This window comes from Wyeomyia smithii, chromosome 3 (genome assembly GCF_029784165.1).
Source record: "Wyeomyia smithii strain HCP4-BCI-WySm-NY-G18 chromosome 3, ASM2978416v1, whole genome shotgun sequence".
NCBI lineage: Eukaryota > Metazoa > Arthropoda > Insecta > Diptera > Culicidae > Wyeomyia > Wyeomyia smithii.
The window spans coordinates 203,532,631-203,550,020 of NC_073696.1; the positions used below are offsets into that span (position 1 = coordinate 203,532,631).

Here is a 17,390-nt window from a genome sequence, read left to right on the forward strand (position 1 = left end):
TTAATCGTGTGAATACAACCTGGGGGTGGTTGTCGCAGTTCATCTACCAACATGTATTGCATAGGATGGCTTACATTCCATCATGGATTGTTTTTCCTGCTCAAACCAACAAAATTAAGTTATCGAGCTTTTGGTTTTTCGATACTCAACTTTAATAGCTTGTAAACTCATCCAACTCGTTGGAGGCAGCTATTCAAGCTACACACTCTTTTGTGTTCTTATATACAAATTTCAAGCTAAAAGTTTTCTTGTTTCAATATGTATGTTTCAATATGTAGTGCATTTACAACAACAATATCGCACACTAGCCTGGAGGGCCAAGAGCGGTCTCGATCAACTAGATTAGATGAGAGAATTCGTTATCGATATTGTTTTTGGCACATTTTGCATGTTGTAGGATAAGTACAACGATACACCGTGCCTCAGTGCTGAGTCGAGAAAATTTCCAGCTCGGAAAGATCCTCAACCTGATCGGGAATCGAACCCGACATCACAATCGTGTATGGGGGAGCGAGCCGACCGACATCGCTAACCACAGAACCACGGGGACCACATGTAGTACATTTCACTACCTCAATTTTTTGGTATCGGCTACTTGAATTCTCTGTAGTGACCATAGCTTGTTATAAATACCATGTAGTTTTTGCGTAAAATTTTCAATCGAAGTCCTAAATCGGTTTTCTCGATAAAATTATAACAATACTTATATACAAGGTGTTATTCGTGTGAGTTTTATTCGAAAAATTAAACTTCTATACACTGTTCAGTCTACGATGGAATACTGTTAGGGTCGACCACGTCCATCATTGGCGAATAATGAGGCCATGTTTGTATTTCGGCATACAACCGATCGCCTGGACACTCCGTCGGGCGAGTTTGCCGGTGGCCAATCAGAGTGTAGTTCGATTCTATAATATTATTTTGAACTCCATACTCGATTAGGCTATGCAATGCAGTCAGCATCTGTTTGGGTGGCAGATCAACTGGAAAATGATTAAAAATTCACTTGAAACATTATTTGCCTTACGTTACAATTTTACCACTTACACCGCCAATCGCCAATCATGCAGATGCCAACACTCCGTGAATTGTATCGTGGTGCATGAGCACCGATAACATTGAATCCTCGTCCCTGATAGATCCGTCCGTCACCACCGATTGCAAAGCTGTATCCGATGTCATTCCAACCGCGATTTTGCTGGTGCATACGTTGCATTGTTCGCATGGCTTTCTCACAGCCAGGTCCATCGTAGCAGGCCGCGGGCTCATATGAGTGATGGATGATAACGTACGGAATAGGACCTGAAAACTTCTCCACCAATTTCGGAGGCTTAGCGTCCCATGCCTCACGTGTCACATAAGGAACTGCAAAGAAGAAAACAGTGATTGGAAGCTCAGAATACTATAAAAACAGGTGAAACAATTAATGACGCGTTTTGATAATGGCTAGGGACACCAAAATTCACAGAAATGGTTGAATACTGAATAGTTATAATCTTTCATTTTTTTCCGGTTTGAGCTTTTGGAGTGCACCTGTGTTGATCAACGTTATTTTCACTTGATTCGGATATATCCCAAACATGCCGGAAGGAACATAAATGGTAACGAATATGCCGGTAGGGATGGTAAATGTAAAATTTTGAATTGAAAAATAAAAACGAACACCGGAATTATAGGAATTATTTTGTGTTTTGATAGTTGTGTGTTTTGATGATATACAAATATTTGCTGAACATTGTTGCCTTCTAAATGCTATAGTTTTCTAACTTTTAAATTATTATTTCAAAGATTGAACTTATATAAAACGTTATTTCTCTAAAACAAGGTAGGTTAGAAGAAAAGTGTCTTTTTGTGACGATATTATCTACAGATATGCTGAAAACACCATCCTCCGACGTGCAGGACTGAAAAGTTACATTCTGCAGTGCCTAGCACCGGAGTTCTGAACTTAAACTCATTGTCATTTTAAGAGGGTTTTTGTACTATTTATTTCTGAAGATAGTATGTCCTACAAAATTGTGTGTTTCAATAACATACAAATATATGCTGAACATTGTTGCCTACAGTATGCTACAGTTTATTAGATATTCAAAAAAAAATCGAACTTTAAGGACTAGTCTGGTATGAAACGGTATATCTTCAAAACAAGGGAGCTGCGTAACCACAAAGTTACAGAGTCCGCTTTGTCGAGCGGGTTATCGTGGGTTTGAATCTTGCTAGAATCAGGCTATTCGATGTCAAAAAGAACTTAAGCATGGGTTTGTTCTCAGGCCCCTCCACCACACTTACCCTTCCATTAGGCTGAAATCTATAAAACCTTTGCGTGACTTCCTCTGAACAATAATAAGTACATCTTATAAATAAAACTTACCAGAAGGACGCAATACTACACTTCTCCAGGGAATTATGATTGGCAATATTTGGCAAGAGGAACGAGGCTTGGTATAGTAGAGCAGATAGCGTGTAAAAAAGGAGGGTAAAATCCACATTACACACAAGCACGGATAAAAAAATAATAAGCTTGCCACTTTTCAATAGCGGCGGTATTGCTAGTAAAAAGAAGTGCGGGATAGAGCTGACACCAGGGCATATTTCACAATAGATCAATAATTCTGGTCGCAGTGAGGAAGTCCACACTGAAAATCTCCAAGTTTAAGATTGGTTTTGCATTCCCAAACATCAAACGACAAAGTAAATTTGTTACGTGGTTTATGGATAACCCCACAAACCAAGTCCATAAAGTAGAAGTAGAAATATAGAAAATCAGATATTGAACTATTTCTTATGAAAATGTCTAAAAAAAGTTATAAATAATGGATATCGACTGATTCATATTTTCGTGACGTTACAACGGAGTGAGAATACCCCTTGCTGAAAAATGAGCGTTGTAACGTCACGAAATATAGAAGCTTCTCAAATATAGATGTTACCAGTTATAGGCTCTCTAAACATGGCAAAATGTTCGATTATTATTTGTTATCAAATCGTGGAAGAAGAAACTGTTATAAAATTCCAAACAGAGCAGAGTTTTTGACTTTTGTAAGAAAAGTCCCGACACCTCAATTTCTCGCGCGTTGTAACGTCACGCTACATTTTCACTCCCCAAGGTAATTTAAATAAAGTAAACAGATATCTTATACATCATTTTTATAGGAAATTTTGTCTACTTTCCGAATTTGTAATAATATCAAAGGGTTTCATGAAAAACAAACAAGTTAGAATTAAAATGATGCCTACAGAATAGTCGAAACGTTGTAACGTCACGGTAGAATGTGTCATTTATAAATGCTAAATTTCTTCTGAATGTGTCAATTAAATCAAATAAAACTACGATTTTGAGCTCTCCTGCCACTGCGCACTAGAGTGAAACGAGCCCAAATGCTCGAAAAGCTTTACATAAAAGAGGAACTGCAGAGGATTTCAGGGTTCTCTTCGTAGTTGTAAATTCTTTCTCCAATTGGGTTGTTTAGCTATTCACGGATTTCCGATTTTTATATATCATCTGAAAGAGTGTAATTTTCTGAGCAAAACGTGATTTTTTAAAACTTTATATCATTATCCTTCGATTTTTAAATGAAGAATTAAAATTCGCTCCAAATCGTTACAATGACAGTTGGTATATGGGCGAACTGTCATTGTAGCGATTTCGAGCAGTTTAGAATCGTGATTTAAAAAGCGAAGGACGATAGAATTTTTTTTTAAGATTACGTTTTACTCAGAAAATGCAGACCTTTCAGATGATATAAAAAACTGATATAGCTAAACAACCTAATTCAAGTAAAACTTAACAGTAAGGCAAAAGACTTTCAAATAAATGGGAAGAAAAAAGCAGGAAACTACAGCGAGAAAAAAAACAGGAGACTATAATTCTAAACATCACGTAAACAACAACAGAGTTATCATTTATCTCTATGAAGTGTTTACTAAACGAATTCGGTATCGGTATGAGATGACGAAAGATCTTCAACGCAACAATAAAATAAAATTCGAGTAGTTCAAGGGCGGTTTTGATTAGACACCCGATCAAACGATTATAACAAACGGGTAACACAAACATATCTGAACTTGATAAAAATAACAAAGCCTGTAATATTATTGATATGCCAGAATGATAAAAAATACAGAAATATATCAAATTCTGTTATCATACACTTGAATGTTCAAAAGTGTGTTTTTCCAAAGCATATTTATAACAAAATTTGCTATTCAATCAACAAAATATTGTACATTCTAACTAATTCTGTTCTTTTTCTGCCAAAAACCTTACAAAACTTGCTATAATTTGTGATAATCAGTAAGTAGTTTTAATATTTTGACTATTAACGAGACCAAGTTTAGAGCACAAGTTGATATAAAAAGGTCGCAACAAAATATCAAGATTTGTTATAATCCTGATATTTTTGACTTATCGGGCAAGCAAAGAATTGAATGGTGAGATTCAAAACCAACACTAAACATCATGTATAACAATGAGCAGGTCGAACTTATTCGAAATTTTGAACCCTGGGGTGTGGGGTTTGACAGGTAAGATCGGCTTTAATTGATTCATTACATCGAATAACTCAATAAAAAGCTCTTTTAAGCAGCAGGGATTTTCGAAAAACATCAGATTGTTACTTAATGGAACACCCCGGAATTGTACTTCTAATTGTTTCATAGCCCTCTGATCTATCAGCCATCAAATACTAAGTGCTCACAGAATCAGCACTCGGTGAAAAATCGGCAAAACTCGGCATTATATATGGCAACTACAATCGATAACCCTCTAGAGCAGCGGTTCTCAACCTGGAGTACGCGAAGGCCTCCAGGGGGTACGCGAAAAAAAATCAGTAATGGCGGACAAAGCAATTTTCCCTATACCACTTCATTTGTTTTGCATTCTTGATTTTAAAATATGACTGTACTGCCTATAATCGCATACTAGTCCCATATGAATTTTCATCGTTTTTGAGTTAAATATCAGATTCCATCTATTTCTTGCTCTACTATCGATTAAGAAAACGAAAAAGTATGTTTTATTTGAAAAAAGTCAAAAAAAATGTGAGGTCAAATTGTCCCATCTTGAAAATAATCGCATATCAGTCCCACCAAATGTTTTTCCTGAGTATGGCCATATTTTTTTCTACAATCCATATAATAAATACTTGGTGTTGTTTTCCAAGCTTTTTACTGTTAAAAAATCATCAAATAATTGATAATTGCAAGGTTATTTCAAATAAATTCCACACAAAAGATAATTCTAAGTAGACACTGAAACTGCAACTTTTTTTTGAAAGTTTGTTCCCGAAAGGTTATTGGTTTCGTCAATCAGAGGGACAATAGTCTTGAGCAATGCTGCTTTCTGCAAGGGGTTAATTTCCTGCGGATGATCTGCTCACTTCAAATAATAATTCAAGTTGAAATGGTCAGAACTCAGAAGTTTTTAGTTGCTTAGCTAAAAACAGCTTGTACCTCTTTTCATCGTCGTCGTCTTTCGTCAAGTCACTGTTGTAATGAAATTGGAAACTTCCCTTTCTCAATACTACTCTTCCAATATGCTAAGTGCACGGGCTAATGCGGAATAGTTTTATTCAGCAAGTATTGCGAAACACTGAAGACATAAGAAAGGATATTGTTCAGTAGCATATCCAAGACTTCACCCTTATATTTTGCTTTTTCAACGACGACCTTAAAGTCGGGGTAAGTAATGGGTGGATGTTTCCGCAATTCTCCATGCAGAAAATTTAGATGCTGTCTGCGGTCATAAACGTTTCCCATATTCAAAATACTTGAGAAAAATATGGAGTAGTACCCCGACTAATTGAAAGTGAGACTGGTATGTGATTATTTTGCTACTCGATGGCCTAAATAATCGCATATTAGTCTCTCCCTTTTTTTCATTGTAATTTTCACGACAAAGGCAATTCTTCAATGAAGAAGTTATGATTGAGGTCTATTTCATTACATCATGACAAAAAAATTAGAATAGCACACCCAGGGCCGGATTTACGACTGTGGGGGCCCGGGGCCCAGTTATAGTGGGGGCCCCGAAATAAAACAAAACCTTTTTTTTATCGTACGAGTTAAAAACATTTATTTGCTATTGAAAAGTTATCAAAAATTTGTTAAATTTTTTTCTTTCGTGTTGTTTTGCAGAAAACTTATTAATTAAATAATCAACATTCAACTCCTTCAGTATACTCGTACTCGAAACTTAATAATGCTAAGACTGCCTTTCATTCTCCACAGTCGTACGCAACCTATTTTTAATTAGTTTCATCTTCGATTTTTTTTTTCTTGACACCTGAAAAAAAAAACCTTATTTGAAAAAATTGCGATCCACAGGCTAAAATTTGCACACAATTTGAGAAAGACTGCGCAAATATAAGACGACTCTGACAATAATCTACAGAAACTAGGAAAAAACTACACACATCTGCAGGTCAATAAAATCTGCACACGAACTCAGAAAATCTGCATTTTGCAAAGCACATCTGGTGTTCCTGATTCGGACAAGTTAGCAAAAGCAATGCATTAAAAAAACTTGTGGGTTATTTTCTTTCTCTGCTTTATCTCCCATGCGCGCTGGTTCGATTCAAATGGTGTGTTAATGTGTGTCATTCCAAGAGAATCCAAGGCTGGGATGCCACATATACAGATTTTTCTGTATTTTACAGATTTTTGAACTAAAAAAGCAATACAGAATCTGTATTACAGAATTACAGAATATTGTCAAAAATACAGATTTTACAGAATCTTTTGCTATTCGAAATGAAATCATTTTTTTGGAAGGTTAAATTCAATTCAACGACTTTCAAACTTTTGTGAAAAAACCTGATGCTGTTTATGTTAGTATCGTTGCAGAAGAAGAGGGATGAGGCTTGGACGAAGGCGGAAAATAACGTTTCGAAAGATTTGACGGGATTTCTATTTAAAATTTGTGAAACAAATCGCAAAGCTGTTCGATTTTATCGATTCTGTTGTAAAAACGGTAGCTTTATTCAATTCTAAACATTCGTGAAATTGGAAAATTTAAATGATTTGATTTCCAAAATTCGTAACAGTAACTGATCGACAAGACATGAATAACGAGTTTTACTCGCTAAGAACAAACTTGTTGACCGGAAGATTCGATGAAACAGATGACTTAACTTGGTCTGAGTAGTTGGACGCCACAATGCCAATGGTAAATTCATGTTTCCGTTACTGAGATCATTTGTGCGAATTTTTTCAATAATTCCACATTCTTCGGCTTTTGTAGAACGCATATTTTCAATATATAATTGCAGCAAGTCTAAAGCCAGATATCTCATGGCCCCTAAGCTTATGAGCTCAATTTTAAAAGCTAAAAGCTACGTTGCTAACCAAGCAGGAGCTACTAGAATTAAATTAACAAAAACATGCATGAACATCACGTAAAGATAAATAAGCAATATCGTGTTCAGTTACTACATTTGATTAACTCGCCTAATTATAAGTTTGGAACTAATAAAAAATTAGGCCAAAGCAAAAAATGGTGATTTGTTTCAATATTTTCTTTAAGGAAGAAGATTTTCATGCAACATTTTTAGTTTGCTGGATACAGATTTTTTATATAGATTTTTTAGCCCGTGAAACAGATAATACAGACATTTTCGAGCAAAAATACAGAAATAAATGTGGCAACCCTGATCCAAGGTGAGCTCTTATGGATGTAGTTGTGATATTGGCGCTAGTAAAAAAATAACACTGAAAGAAAGTGTCAGATTGAAATGGTCTGATCAAATTTTCTTACTGTAAATCGAACTTTTGATTAAATCTCATTTTTCAAAGAGAAAAATCTTTTTCTCAATTTGTGGGGGCCCGGGCCCCCTGGGCCCCCCCATAAATCCGGCTCTGAGCACACCCCAAACAGGAGAAATACCCAAAACATGAAAAATATCTTCAAGCGCTGTTTTCTCAATTTGATGTTTTCCAGATGGGACTGATATGCGATTATAGGCAGTGTAGCAATCAAACAAACCATAGTTTGATTTGAAACCTGAATTAGACTACCACAACATGATCTGTCACTACTTACTCTCACTCTGCGATAACAAACCAAGGCAGGGGGTACAATTGATTTGAAAAATATCACCAAAGGGACGCGGACCAAAAAAGGTTGAGAACCGCTGCTCTAGAGCCTAGACGAAAACTTTATTGCTTGTTGTGTGACACCAAAGATGACTAGTACAAGATTTTCAACTCTTGCAGTATACATCGGACACGATTGTCGCTGCGCGTGAACAAAAGTCGAACTAATTTCTATACTGGTAATTTGATAATGACGGCAAGGTGGCGAAATGTATAGCACTTTATTTTCGATATCCTTGTATGGTCCTGCCATCTGATTTTCAAGAAATTGACGGTGCGGCCATCTAATTTAAATATGCGAATTTAAATCATCAGATGGCAGCACTAACGGTTGTAAAGGTGTCGTGGGCAAAATATATGAAAAAACTGGAAGTCAGGAATCTTGTTCTAGTTATCTTTGGTGACACTCAAAGTTAGTTGAATTGTTTGTTCTATTCTCCTTAATTGTTCTTTATTATGATTTGTGAGTTATATTTTTCGTTTTCTATTACAAATGAATTGATGCAAGACAAGTTTACGGGAAACAGAAGAAATAAAATAAAATTCTATGCTAATATTATGAAAGATTGGTTTTACTTCATGTTCGTTTCCGCGTCTCAGATTTTTTAGTCATAACTATCTGCATACACCAATGATAATCCTAGACGTTACGTCACTCTTAAATCATTCCTTCTTTTTACACACACTCACACCCGAAAAGGCGGTCTGGTTGAGCACACCTAGTATCGATTTGGAAGACTTTATAAGGAAGACTTTATAATCTTCTACTTTAAAGTATGACAACTTCTTGTGACAATAAACGCTATCAAAAACAATTACCTTTGAATGTTTGTAGCAAAGAGGGCCCCAAAAAATATTTGGTTGGGCCCCATGCAACAATCGAAGCATAATGAAAAATAAATAATGAGCATTTGTTGCACTACCGAATTTCAGTGGTTTCAAGAAAATTATTTTGTTACTACGATGTTACGACGACATTGTAAAGATACAAGCAACAACTAAAGTTGCGTCGTTGCTTAAAAAAACTACACCTACACCAACAACGTAATTCGCGATGCTAGTTTTGGTGTTAAAACCTGTAAAAAACCAAGAAACTGCATAAAATTATCTGAAACTCCGTCAATTAGTATTTTTAACAACTATTTGATTTTATGTAGTTATAATTATTTTTTATTTTGATCAATAATAGTTATCAACCAAAAGTGCTATTTCATGTCATGATGTGTAGAGACATGTTGTAACGGTATGTCAAAAGCAGAATATTGAAAACAAATCAAACTGCGAAAAAGTTTGTTTATATACAGCCACTAAATAACAATTTTTCGCATCGTTAAGTATATCATTGAGATGCATTTGTAAATATGACATAACTAACTAACAATATTTGTTCTTCTGAATAGTGCCTCACAAGTTAAACATTGAAAATTGAGACATTTCTTTTCCTAGCGAGCAAGGAAACATTAATAAATAAAGAAAAAATTCTTCCTGTATTCCATAGTAAAACCATCCTGCGCTTCCTTTTTTATCAAACTGTTACACCATGTTCTACGAATCATGATTTGATGTAACGAGTAAGCTGGGATTTTTATATGGTAGCAAGATGTAAAACAAAGTAATTGTCCAACAAATTTGTGTAAACTGCGTAGCCTAAGTTGCCGTGATTAGTTATAATATACGGTTAAGAGTTACACAATACTTCAATTATATATACTAACACGATATTTTAGGAGAGTTATAACTTTAATGTTAATTCGTTGATCGATTTCATTCAAATGCACTATATCTAAAAATTTCGTTTTCCTTAAAACTATAAGACCATTAAATGGTTAGCGTGCGACCAGACCGAACCAAGCGCCAAAAACATTATTTCGAGTAATCGGCGATCAAAGTTTAACAACCCCGTATATTTCCTGCGACTGCTGCAGAGAAATTGTGTTATAATACCATTATAAACTGTTCAAATGATTTCGTTTTTTTCATGAAAGATAGATTATCAATTTTAACATCCACTGGTGATAAAACTCGATCTTTTAAAAAATGCTTGGTTCGGTCTGGTCGCACGCTGACCAAATATGCAGGTTAACGAATGATTTTTGTGGATAGAATATGCTATTATGATGTCCAAATTATTGACTGTTCGTAATCGATTTTCCTATCGTGTGAGCAAAAATGCAAAACAAACACTCAGCGAAAGTGTAATTCCCCACACCTTTATTCTATAGATTTTTCCTTATCATTGCTTCCGATAACAGCTCTAAGTATCCACTTAATAACATTGTGCTTTTGAATTGGCTGCTCTCATTAAAGAAATAGTTACCTCTTATACTGGTGGTTCCACTTAACTCGTCCATCACAATCAACGGTAGAATACAAATGCAGCTAATGTACAACCTGAATTTCCTATTACTGTTCGTTTCAACCTCAAAAGTATGTTCACGTTGTTACAATTTTATTTTAAAGATATATCAGACAATCTCGTTGCAGTACCTGTTGTTATTCCAACACGTACATTTTTTGTTTCAATTGGAAAAATCCCCGCGCTCTTACTAACAGGCAAACCTGTTCAATTCAGTTCAATTTTGTTTTGCTTTTGATATGTGATGTTTGTCACACGTAAAGTAAGTATACCGGGGCATTTTTAAGCTCTAGTGAATAATCATAAAGTTTACTGTATATACAACCTAGGCTACTTCACTCAAGAATATTAGGTATAAGGTATTCTAACAATCATCGCGCGTGGTATCATGTTGTATGCGGACCTATTGTGAAAAAGTTTGGGAAACTTATTTTTTACCTCATTTGCCCCACTTGCCCATGTAACATGTACACAAATTGGCTGAAAATCACCGCTACTAGGATTGATGATAAATCGTATTTCGTTCGATAAACATCCAAGGATGAACCAGGATATTCTCATATAATTGGGTCATCATTTTCAAAAGCAAAATTTCAGCACAATCCTAATTTTCTAAGGCAAGATATTTAAACAGCATTACGATGTGTGCAATTAACTTTTTACTTACGGCATGCTTGAACTGCTTCTGTAATGCCTAAAATTACTGCTACCAGTATAATCAATTTTCTTGTAGGCATTCCAACAGATATGAATACTGTATTTCGACAACGCATAACCATTTTTCACCGTCTAAACTTCAATGTTTCATTGTTCAATATGAGCCTTGTATTTTGGGAAACCAGTTTTCATTTATTTACCACAAACAATGACGGCGTACCTTCTCTAATGGTCTTATCGAGCGTCACAAATAAAGCACTGCCGACAGCATTGCAATTTAGCGCTGTTTTGTTATCAATTGTAAATACGCTGCTTGTTTGACAAACCTTCGGGGATAACAAATTTAATTGATATCACCAAAGTTTGCGCGAATTTGGATGGTTTCAATTAAGTAGCTGTTACAACTTTGGGTGCGTAATGTTCTGCTAGCACATTTCTACTGCTGATAAGACGACGTGCTACACCACCACCTGGGCCGAAAGTTATTAATTTGATAAAGGTTCATCCATTAGATTTACCGACGTCACCAATAATGAACGAAACTCGCGTAGTCACGCTTAATGCAGATGAATAAAAACTAGCCTGCGACGCATGTGGCCGGAGTAAAGAATGTAACAGTCGAGTGTCCACTTTACGTATTCAAGCGCGCGTTTGCAATGGCAAGCTGGGTTGAAAGCTCCCGCTTATTTATATGCTGGCGGCTTAACGCTCAAGCTCATTGTAAATGATAAGAAACATTATACAGCAGCTGGTGGCTGCTCGGTTCTCGTCATTAGTAGCGAACACGCAGATGAGCTTCACTTGTGTAAATGTGAGCTTTTTATTGACATTTCATTAAAGTTTAAGTTTGTTTGATTCTTAATTGGATGATCTAGCTACAGTTATACCGGTCAAATTTTGTTTTCTGTAATTTAAGTAGACCGATTAAGGACCTTGGAATTAAATCACTATCATTAAAATGTTTGCTTGTTTAAACGTTTCTCGTCAAATTTTAAGAATCACAGCAAATACTTGCTCTATTTTAACAGCAGTCGTGACTACGCCTTCTATGGTAATTAATTCCATCAATTTGCAAATTGATTGATAATTACGTTTTTCCATACAATCTTTCATAGCTTGTATCGGTATTGAACAAAACTTCTACCACAAGTACAAGTGACTAAGCAAATTTAGAAGAGTTGTCCTTGCTGTATTTAATGCTTTTTACTCTGTTCCTTTTGGTCGAACGAAACGTAAGTAACGGATTGGTATATTTGACTTGAGCTCTTTCACTTATTTTTTTTTTCACGGAGATGCAATTCTATTTAATCAGCTTATCGGATAGACTATATGAACTTTTTTTAACAAACTTCTGGATATTATTTTACTACTAGTGTGTCGTAATAAATTTATGAATTGTTGACTAGTGCTAGTATGCAATGTATTGTAATTTGATAGATGGTAACAATAACTTGCAAATACAATCAAAATTATTAAAATGACATGTTGTTATCGAAAGTAATTCAAGCTGAACTACATGAAAATGCGTTCAAAATTACCAATAATTATAAACACTTTGTCAACAAAGTTTGTTGCGAGTTTCAGTTTTAAAACATGAGTATATTTATATCTAAAAGTATCATATCCTCATGAACGTGATTAAAATCTTCGGTAAATAAATTTCTTTTTCAAGAAATAGAAACAATCATTCTAAGACTTTTGTTTGGTTTGAGTATTTTGAATTAAAGTTCCAATTATCTCGTCGGTTACCAGCGAGGAGCATAATTACGGTACTTTTTTCACTGACAACCAAATGATGCTACATAAATCCTTCTCGTGGTCAGTACACATTCAAGGGAAAAAACATCAATAAGTTTCAAATACTCGTACATTACTTCCGCTTTCTATACGCTCAATAAAAAAATACAAAAAATCATGCGAGAAGGAAATAAGAATTTGAGTACCAGCCAGCATGCATACGAAAACTGAACTTCAAAACATCTTTTACCGTACAACTCTCGAAAACATGCCATTTTCAAAAGTACATAAATTTCGATAGGTTCACTAACGAAACAACCCCGATACCTACTACTACAGAAGTAGAGCCCAACAACTTGTGGTGCGCAATTCGAATTGATCCCAATACTTTGGTTTGGTTATGCATATCAATCGATTTCTGATATTGTAAAATTTTCTATTCGGACTTAAGGTTAGCAAAAAAAATCTGAGTTTCAAAGTTTTATAGTTGAGATAAATATATTTATTAAGTAAATTATGTCGGAATGACTAAATAACACTGGTGTAACAAATCGATGATGCTTTGCGCCAATACGAAGCATAGTTATGCATGTATTCATCTATTAAAAATCACACGATGCTTCTGGGGGGATTCACCGATAAACCAGTCGAATGCTCGCCGGACGCGTGAATGTTTGTTTCATGGAAAACATAACGCAACAAACCATTCGTGTTGATAAACATCCTTTTTCTTCTTCAAGGCATCCATTATTTACTGTTGTGAAACTACATTAAAATATTACTAGTCTTCTTCTTCTTCTTTTATCTGGTGAGCTTGCTGCTCTGTCAAGGGCTAGTGACTCGACTATATGCCCTATTACTAGTCTTAAATATAAAAGATACAAAATATATATAGTTATCATAATAAATGACGTATCCACTAATTTTCAAGATGTTGTGGGGAGCTTAATATGTGATTTCACTCCCTTGAATAATCTCTCACTGAATCATCGTTAATCTTGATAACAAGATTGCTTGAAATTGCATTGAATAAGTCGGCGTCAATATTATAATGATATTGTTCACTGATTATGGCACTGATTTTGCTGCTCTCTACGACGACAATGAGTCGAAGTTATATGAGTAAGCATGGTGATGTTGGTCTACGGAAACAGTCGCTTTGTTTTACTTATCTTAAAATTGTTACACGCGAGTTGAACTTCTAGTTCCTTTTTTTTAGAATGACTTAACAGTACTATAATCAATTCAAATAATTATCAGCGTAAAAACCATTTCTGTCTCATTGTGATTAACTCACAGCTGGTTTCGAGGTGCTGGTCAAATAAGATAGTCGTCTTATGTTCGAGTCCCTGATCGAGGCTGTCAGTGTGCACCATAGTGATCGTAACACTAGATCCGCATTAGTATCCTGGTTGAATTTGCCATGGATAATCCCCACGCTCCACGTTTCTGTTAATGACATTTCATTTTCTCAATTTTATTCTAGTTGAACAGCGATGAAAAGTGCCAAATTACAAGCTGCACTAGCCAAGCGTCGGGAGGCAGAACAGATTAAGTATCAGAAGTCGGCTGCCGTTGAAAGGTACTATGACCAATGGAGTCGTATTACGTCACGTCTAGATTCGTGGAATTCTCCCAAATTTCAGCAGCAAGCTGAGGAGGCACAGCGCAAACGAGAGGAAGCTGAGAAAAAGGAAGCTGCTCTTAACGAGCGACGTGAAAAGCTATGTGCCGCGCTGCAAAAGGAGAAGGATGATTTCCAACGAGAGATAAAAGGTAAAACCATACAACTCTGTACAGTATTGATGGGCTTGAGTCTCTATGCAGTCACTAGATGACCATGAAAGGGCTATTCCCACTGCTTCCGTTCCGGGACCGGGCCGTGTCCAAGACTTTTCATGCATTCACACTGCGCCGTGCTCGAACCGTGCCTGCGCTGCGCTCTGGCTGAGAAATGTTGATGTGTGTATGTGAAAGAACGTCTTTCTCTTTTTTTCATACCGCAGTTCACTCCGCGCGAAATATGTCACTACAACATACACGCATCCACCCGAGTGCCTTCCGTGCACTCTCCAGCCAACACAAAGTATCGTCGGCAACGATAGTTTTTCTCTCGCACGGCGGCAGCACGACGGCAACTCAGCGCTGCCCCGGTCTGGGCACGGCGCGTCGGTGTGAATGCGTTCATAAGAACGCATGCAATCAATCTCAAACAAGCTCGGACGACACACGGAACGGCCACGGCCCGGTCCCGGAACGGAAGCAGTGGGAATAGCCCTTAATAGTTAGAGAAATTTACTGACGTGACTATAAGAATAGCATCTAATACCTAGCTGACTTAACGTCTCATCTAATGAAATTTCTTTCTAATTGACTTAACGCCTGATATACTAATGTTTGATTGAAAACTTTTCACGCCTACAGTTAATTGGGTATTTCATTTACAGAAAAGCAGCGCCCAAAATCCAAACCAATTTCCACCGATTTACTAGAGAGCGTCCGGTCACGCTTGAACGACACTGAAGAAGCCAAGCGTCGAATGGACTTGGAGGCAAGTTTGTACACCAAATGGCGTATGGGTTATGACCGCGATGCCGTCCTAATGGATTCCACAAACTCGCATCAGGCAATGGCCAAACTGAACTGGTTGGACCGGCAGGTTGAGCTGCAGCTGCAGAGCGAAAAAGAACGTAAAGATGACCAAGAAAGAGAAATTCGACTCCATGAGGAGGCTCGGCGTCATGAGGAAGTGTTACTCGAGAAAGAACGACGCAGAGAGCAGCAAATCAAAGAACTGAGAGAACACCAAGAGTTTCACATGAAAGAATTGAAATGTCGTGAGCAAGAAATGAATGAATTGAAATTGTACGAGATACGATTGCGTTCGAAACAGGAGGAGTTCACTAAGGAAATTGAACAATTGAGGGTCTACAACGATCGGCGCCGAGATCGTGTGGTCGCAATGCATAATCTCAGGCGTATAAAAATGCTACTCCGTGAAAGATCGGAAGCCGTCCGCAACGATCTTAAGCACGATCTTCAGCTTCTTCAGAGAATTTCGATCGATTATCCAGAATCTAATGATGGGATAAACTATCTGCGCAAAAAGTTCCAACTGCAGTATGATCTAGAAGTCGACCAACAGACAACAATCGAGAACATGTATGAGTCGGAAGCGAAACATAACCTGTCCAAGTGGGAAGATAAATGGAACGAGGAAGCCCTGGTGCGAGAGCGACAACTTCGCTGTTTACTGGATGATCGCATTACAGATTTCGAGTCTAAATTGATAGATTGTACGCAACGACAACGAGATTTGATTACTATTCGTGAAGAACACATCAAGGCTATCGAAGCTGCTAATCAACAGCTAAAGCAGCAGATGGATGAGAAATCGAAAGATTCCTCAGCGGTCGCTAACTCCAACCAAATACGAGAGCTGCTAATAGATAATTACCCACCTAAAGCGGCGGAATTGAGTCGACCTTCTACACAAAAATCCTACAGAAGTCCGACCTTCAGCAGCATCTTTCCGTTTGATGACATAAATGTACGAGATCTTACGCTTAACGAAAAATTCAATAGAAATGAAGAACAGTCAGGAGTTCTGTCCATTCCGCGATTCGGTCGCAAAAAAGTTGCTTGGTGCTAGTTGTAAGTATACTTCTTACAGTTTTTGACAGTTTTTTGATGATGATATTTTTAATACCAAAGCTGACAAAATAAATTATTTTTTGCAATAAATGAGGTTTATTATGTGATGAAATTTCTTCGAATATACAGTTAGTTTACGTAGCCAAAGATGTTTCCATTTGAGTAGTTAGGCTCGATATACCTACCGAAGAATTAGACGCGAATTTACATTTAAAAAATGTGGGAATAACGAAGCTTGATTCATGTAAATATTTTATAGACGATTGAAACAAAATTATCGACAAATGAACGGGTTCCATTTCACTCTCAACTAACAAGTTTCACATAGAATAATCAGGTAGTTTGAATGTTGCAGAAATCGTATTTATTATTTTCAGAACATGTAAGTTATTGGAAAAGTAAATTGTTACATATTGAGTAGACAAGCTCTGGATCTGTCGACCTTGGACAAGGTCAAGAAAACTTTTAAAGAGTTTTAAAGAAGATTTTTGCCTAGCCATTACGCTCTTCAAATCTATGGGCCGTATTACAGCAAGACGCAAAAAGCCTTTATTGAAAAGTACTAGTGCGATTCGCTGGAAGGGCGATCCACAACATCTTGCATCAAATCCTTGACAAGTTCAGGGATGTCAATTTACAGACTAGCCCTCTCCATCTCCTTTGGCTATGTCAGAGAAGCGGTATCATTATCCTGAAGTTTGATATTCTCTTTGAGTTAGCAGAAGATATTGTTGGATCTAACAACGCATTGAACGAGTCATTCGTGCCTTTTAGAAAGCAAACAGAGAGAGTTGGACTCATCATTAACTCCTTCAAAAGAAGCACATGGCTACTAATAGAGAGTGATTTTTGGTGCTGAAAACGATAGTAGTTGTGACGTGTGGTGTGGATAACC

General features: G+C 36.6%; 2 protein-coding genes and 1 long non-coding RNA gene across 11 annotated transcripts in view; 1 reads left to right on the forward strand and 2 right to left on the reverse strand.

Annotated features, from left to right (window-relative positions):
* LOC129732995 (trichoplein keratin filament-binding protein) overlaps nt 1-16,585 on the forward strand; it is a 33,815-nt gene extending 17,230 nt beyond the window's left edge. For 3 of the 5 annotated variants that reach the window (XM_055694517.1, XM_055694518.1, XM_055694521.1), the window contains exons 2-3: nt 14,328-14,617; nt 15,289-16,585. In XM_055694517.1, the coding sequence (XP_055550492.1) occupies nt 14,338-14,617; nt 15,289-16,493 (1,485 nt within the window). In that variant the 5' untranslated portion in view covers nt 14,328-14,337 and the 3' untranslated portion in view covers nt 16,494-16,585. Of the gene's footprint in view, nt 1-13,952; nt 14,253-14,327; nt 14,618-15,288 lie in introns of those variants that run through there. The other 2 variants (XM_055694519.1, XM_055694520.1) reach the window with 2 other exon arrangements.
* Nucleotides 704-11,776, reverse strand: LOC129732998 (peptidoglycan-recognition protein LB). 5 transcript variants are annotated; one of them, XM_055694523.1, is made up of 4 exons: nt 11,623-11,770; nt 11,115-11,430; nt 1,048-1,365; nt 704-983 (listed from the first exon to the last, which is right to left on the reverse strand). In XM_055694523.1, the coding sequence occupies exons 2-4, from the start codon at nt 11,224-11,226 to the stop codon at nt 769-771; spliced, it is 645 nt and encodes a 214-aa protein (XP_055550498.1). In that variant the 5' UTR covers nt 11,227-11,430; nt 11,623-11,770; the 3' UTR covers nt 704-768. The 5 variants fall into 5 exon arrangements, with proteins under 5 accessions (XP_055550498.1, XP_055550502.1, XP_055550500.1 ...); XM_055694527.1 differs by having other exon boundaries at nt 11,115-11,269; nt 11,623-11,769; XM_055694525.1 differs by having other exon boundaries at nt 11,115-11,387; nt 11,623-11,769.
* LOC129733000 (uncharacterized) lies at nt 2,297-11,108 on the reverse strand. The gene is made up of 2 exons (XR_008729409.1): nt 6,341-11,108; nt 2,297-6,283 (listed from the first exon to the last, which is right to left on the reverse strand). It is a non-coding gene; the product is annotated as an uncharacterized LOC129733000 (long non-coding RNA).
* Nucleotides 16,586-17,390: the final 805 nt, after the last annotated feature.

Excerpts from the sequence above, each read along its gene's own strand:
- LOC129732998 (XM_055694522.1), bottom strand. The coding sequence starts at position 11,226 with ATGGTTATGCGTTGTCGAAATACAGTATTCATATCTGTTGGAATGCCT. Across the intron at positions 1,366-11,114 it reads AGAAGCAGTTCAAGCATGCC|TTCCTTATGTGACACGTGAG; the intron begins GTAAGTAAAAAG and ends TCTTCTTTGCAG. Across the intron at positions 984-1,047 it reads CATGATTGGCGATTGGCGGT|TTGATCTGCCACCCAAACAG; the intron begins GTAAGTGGTAAA and ends ATCATTTTCCAG.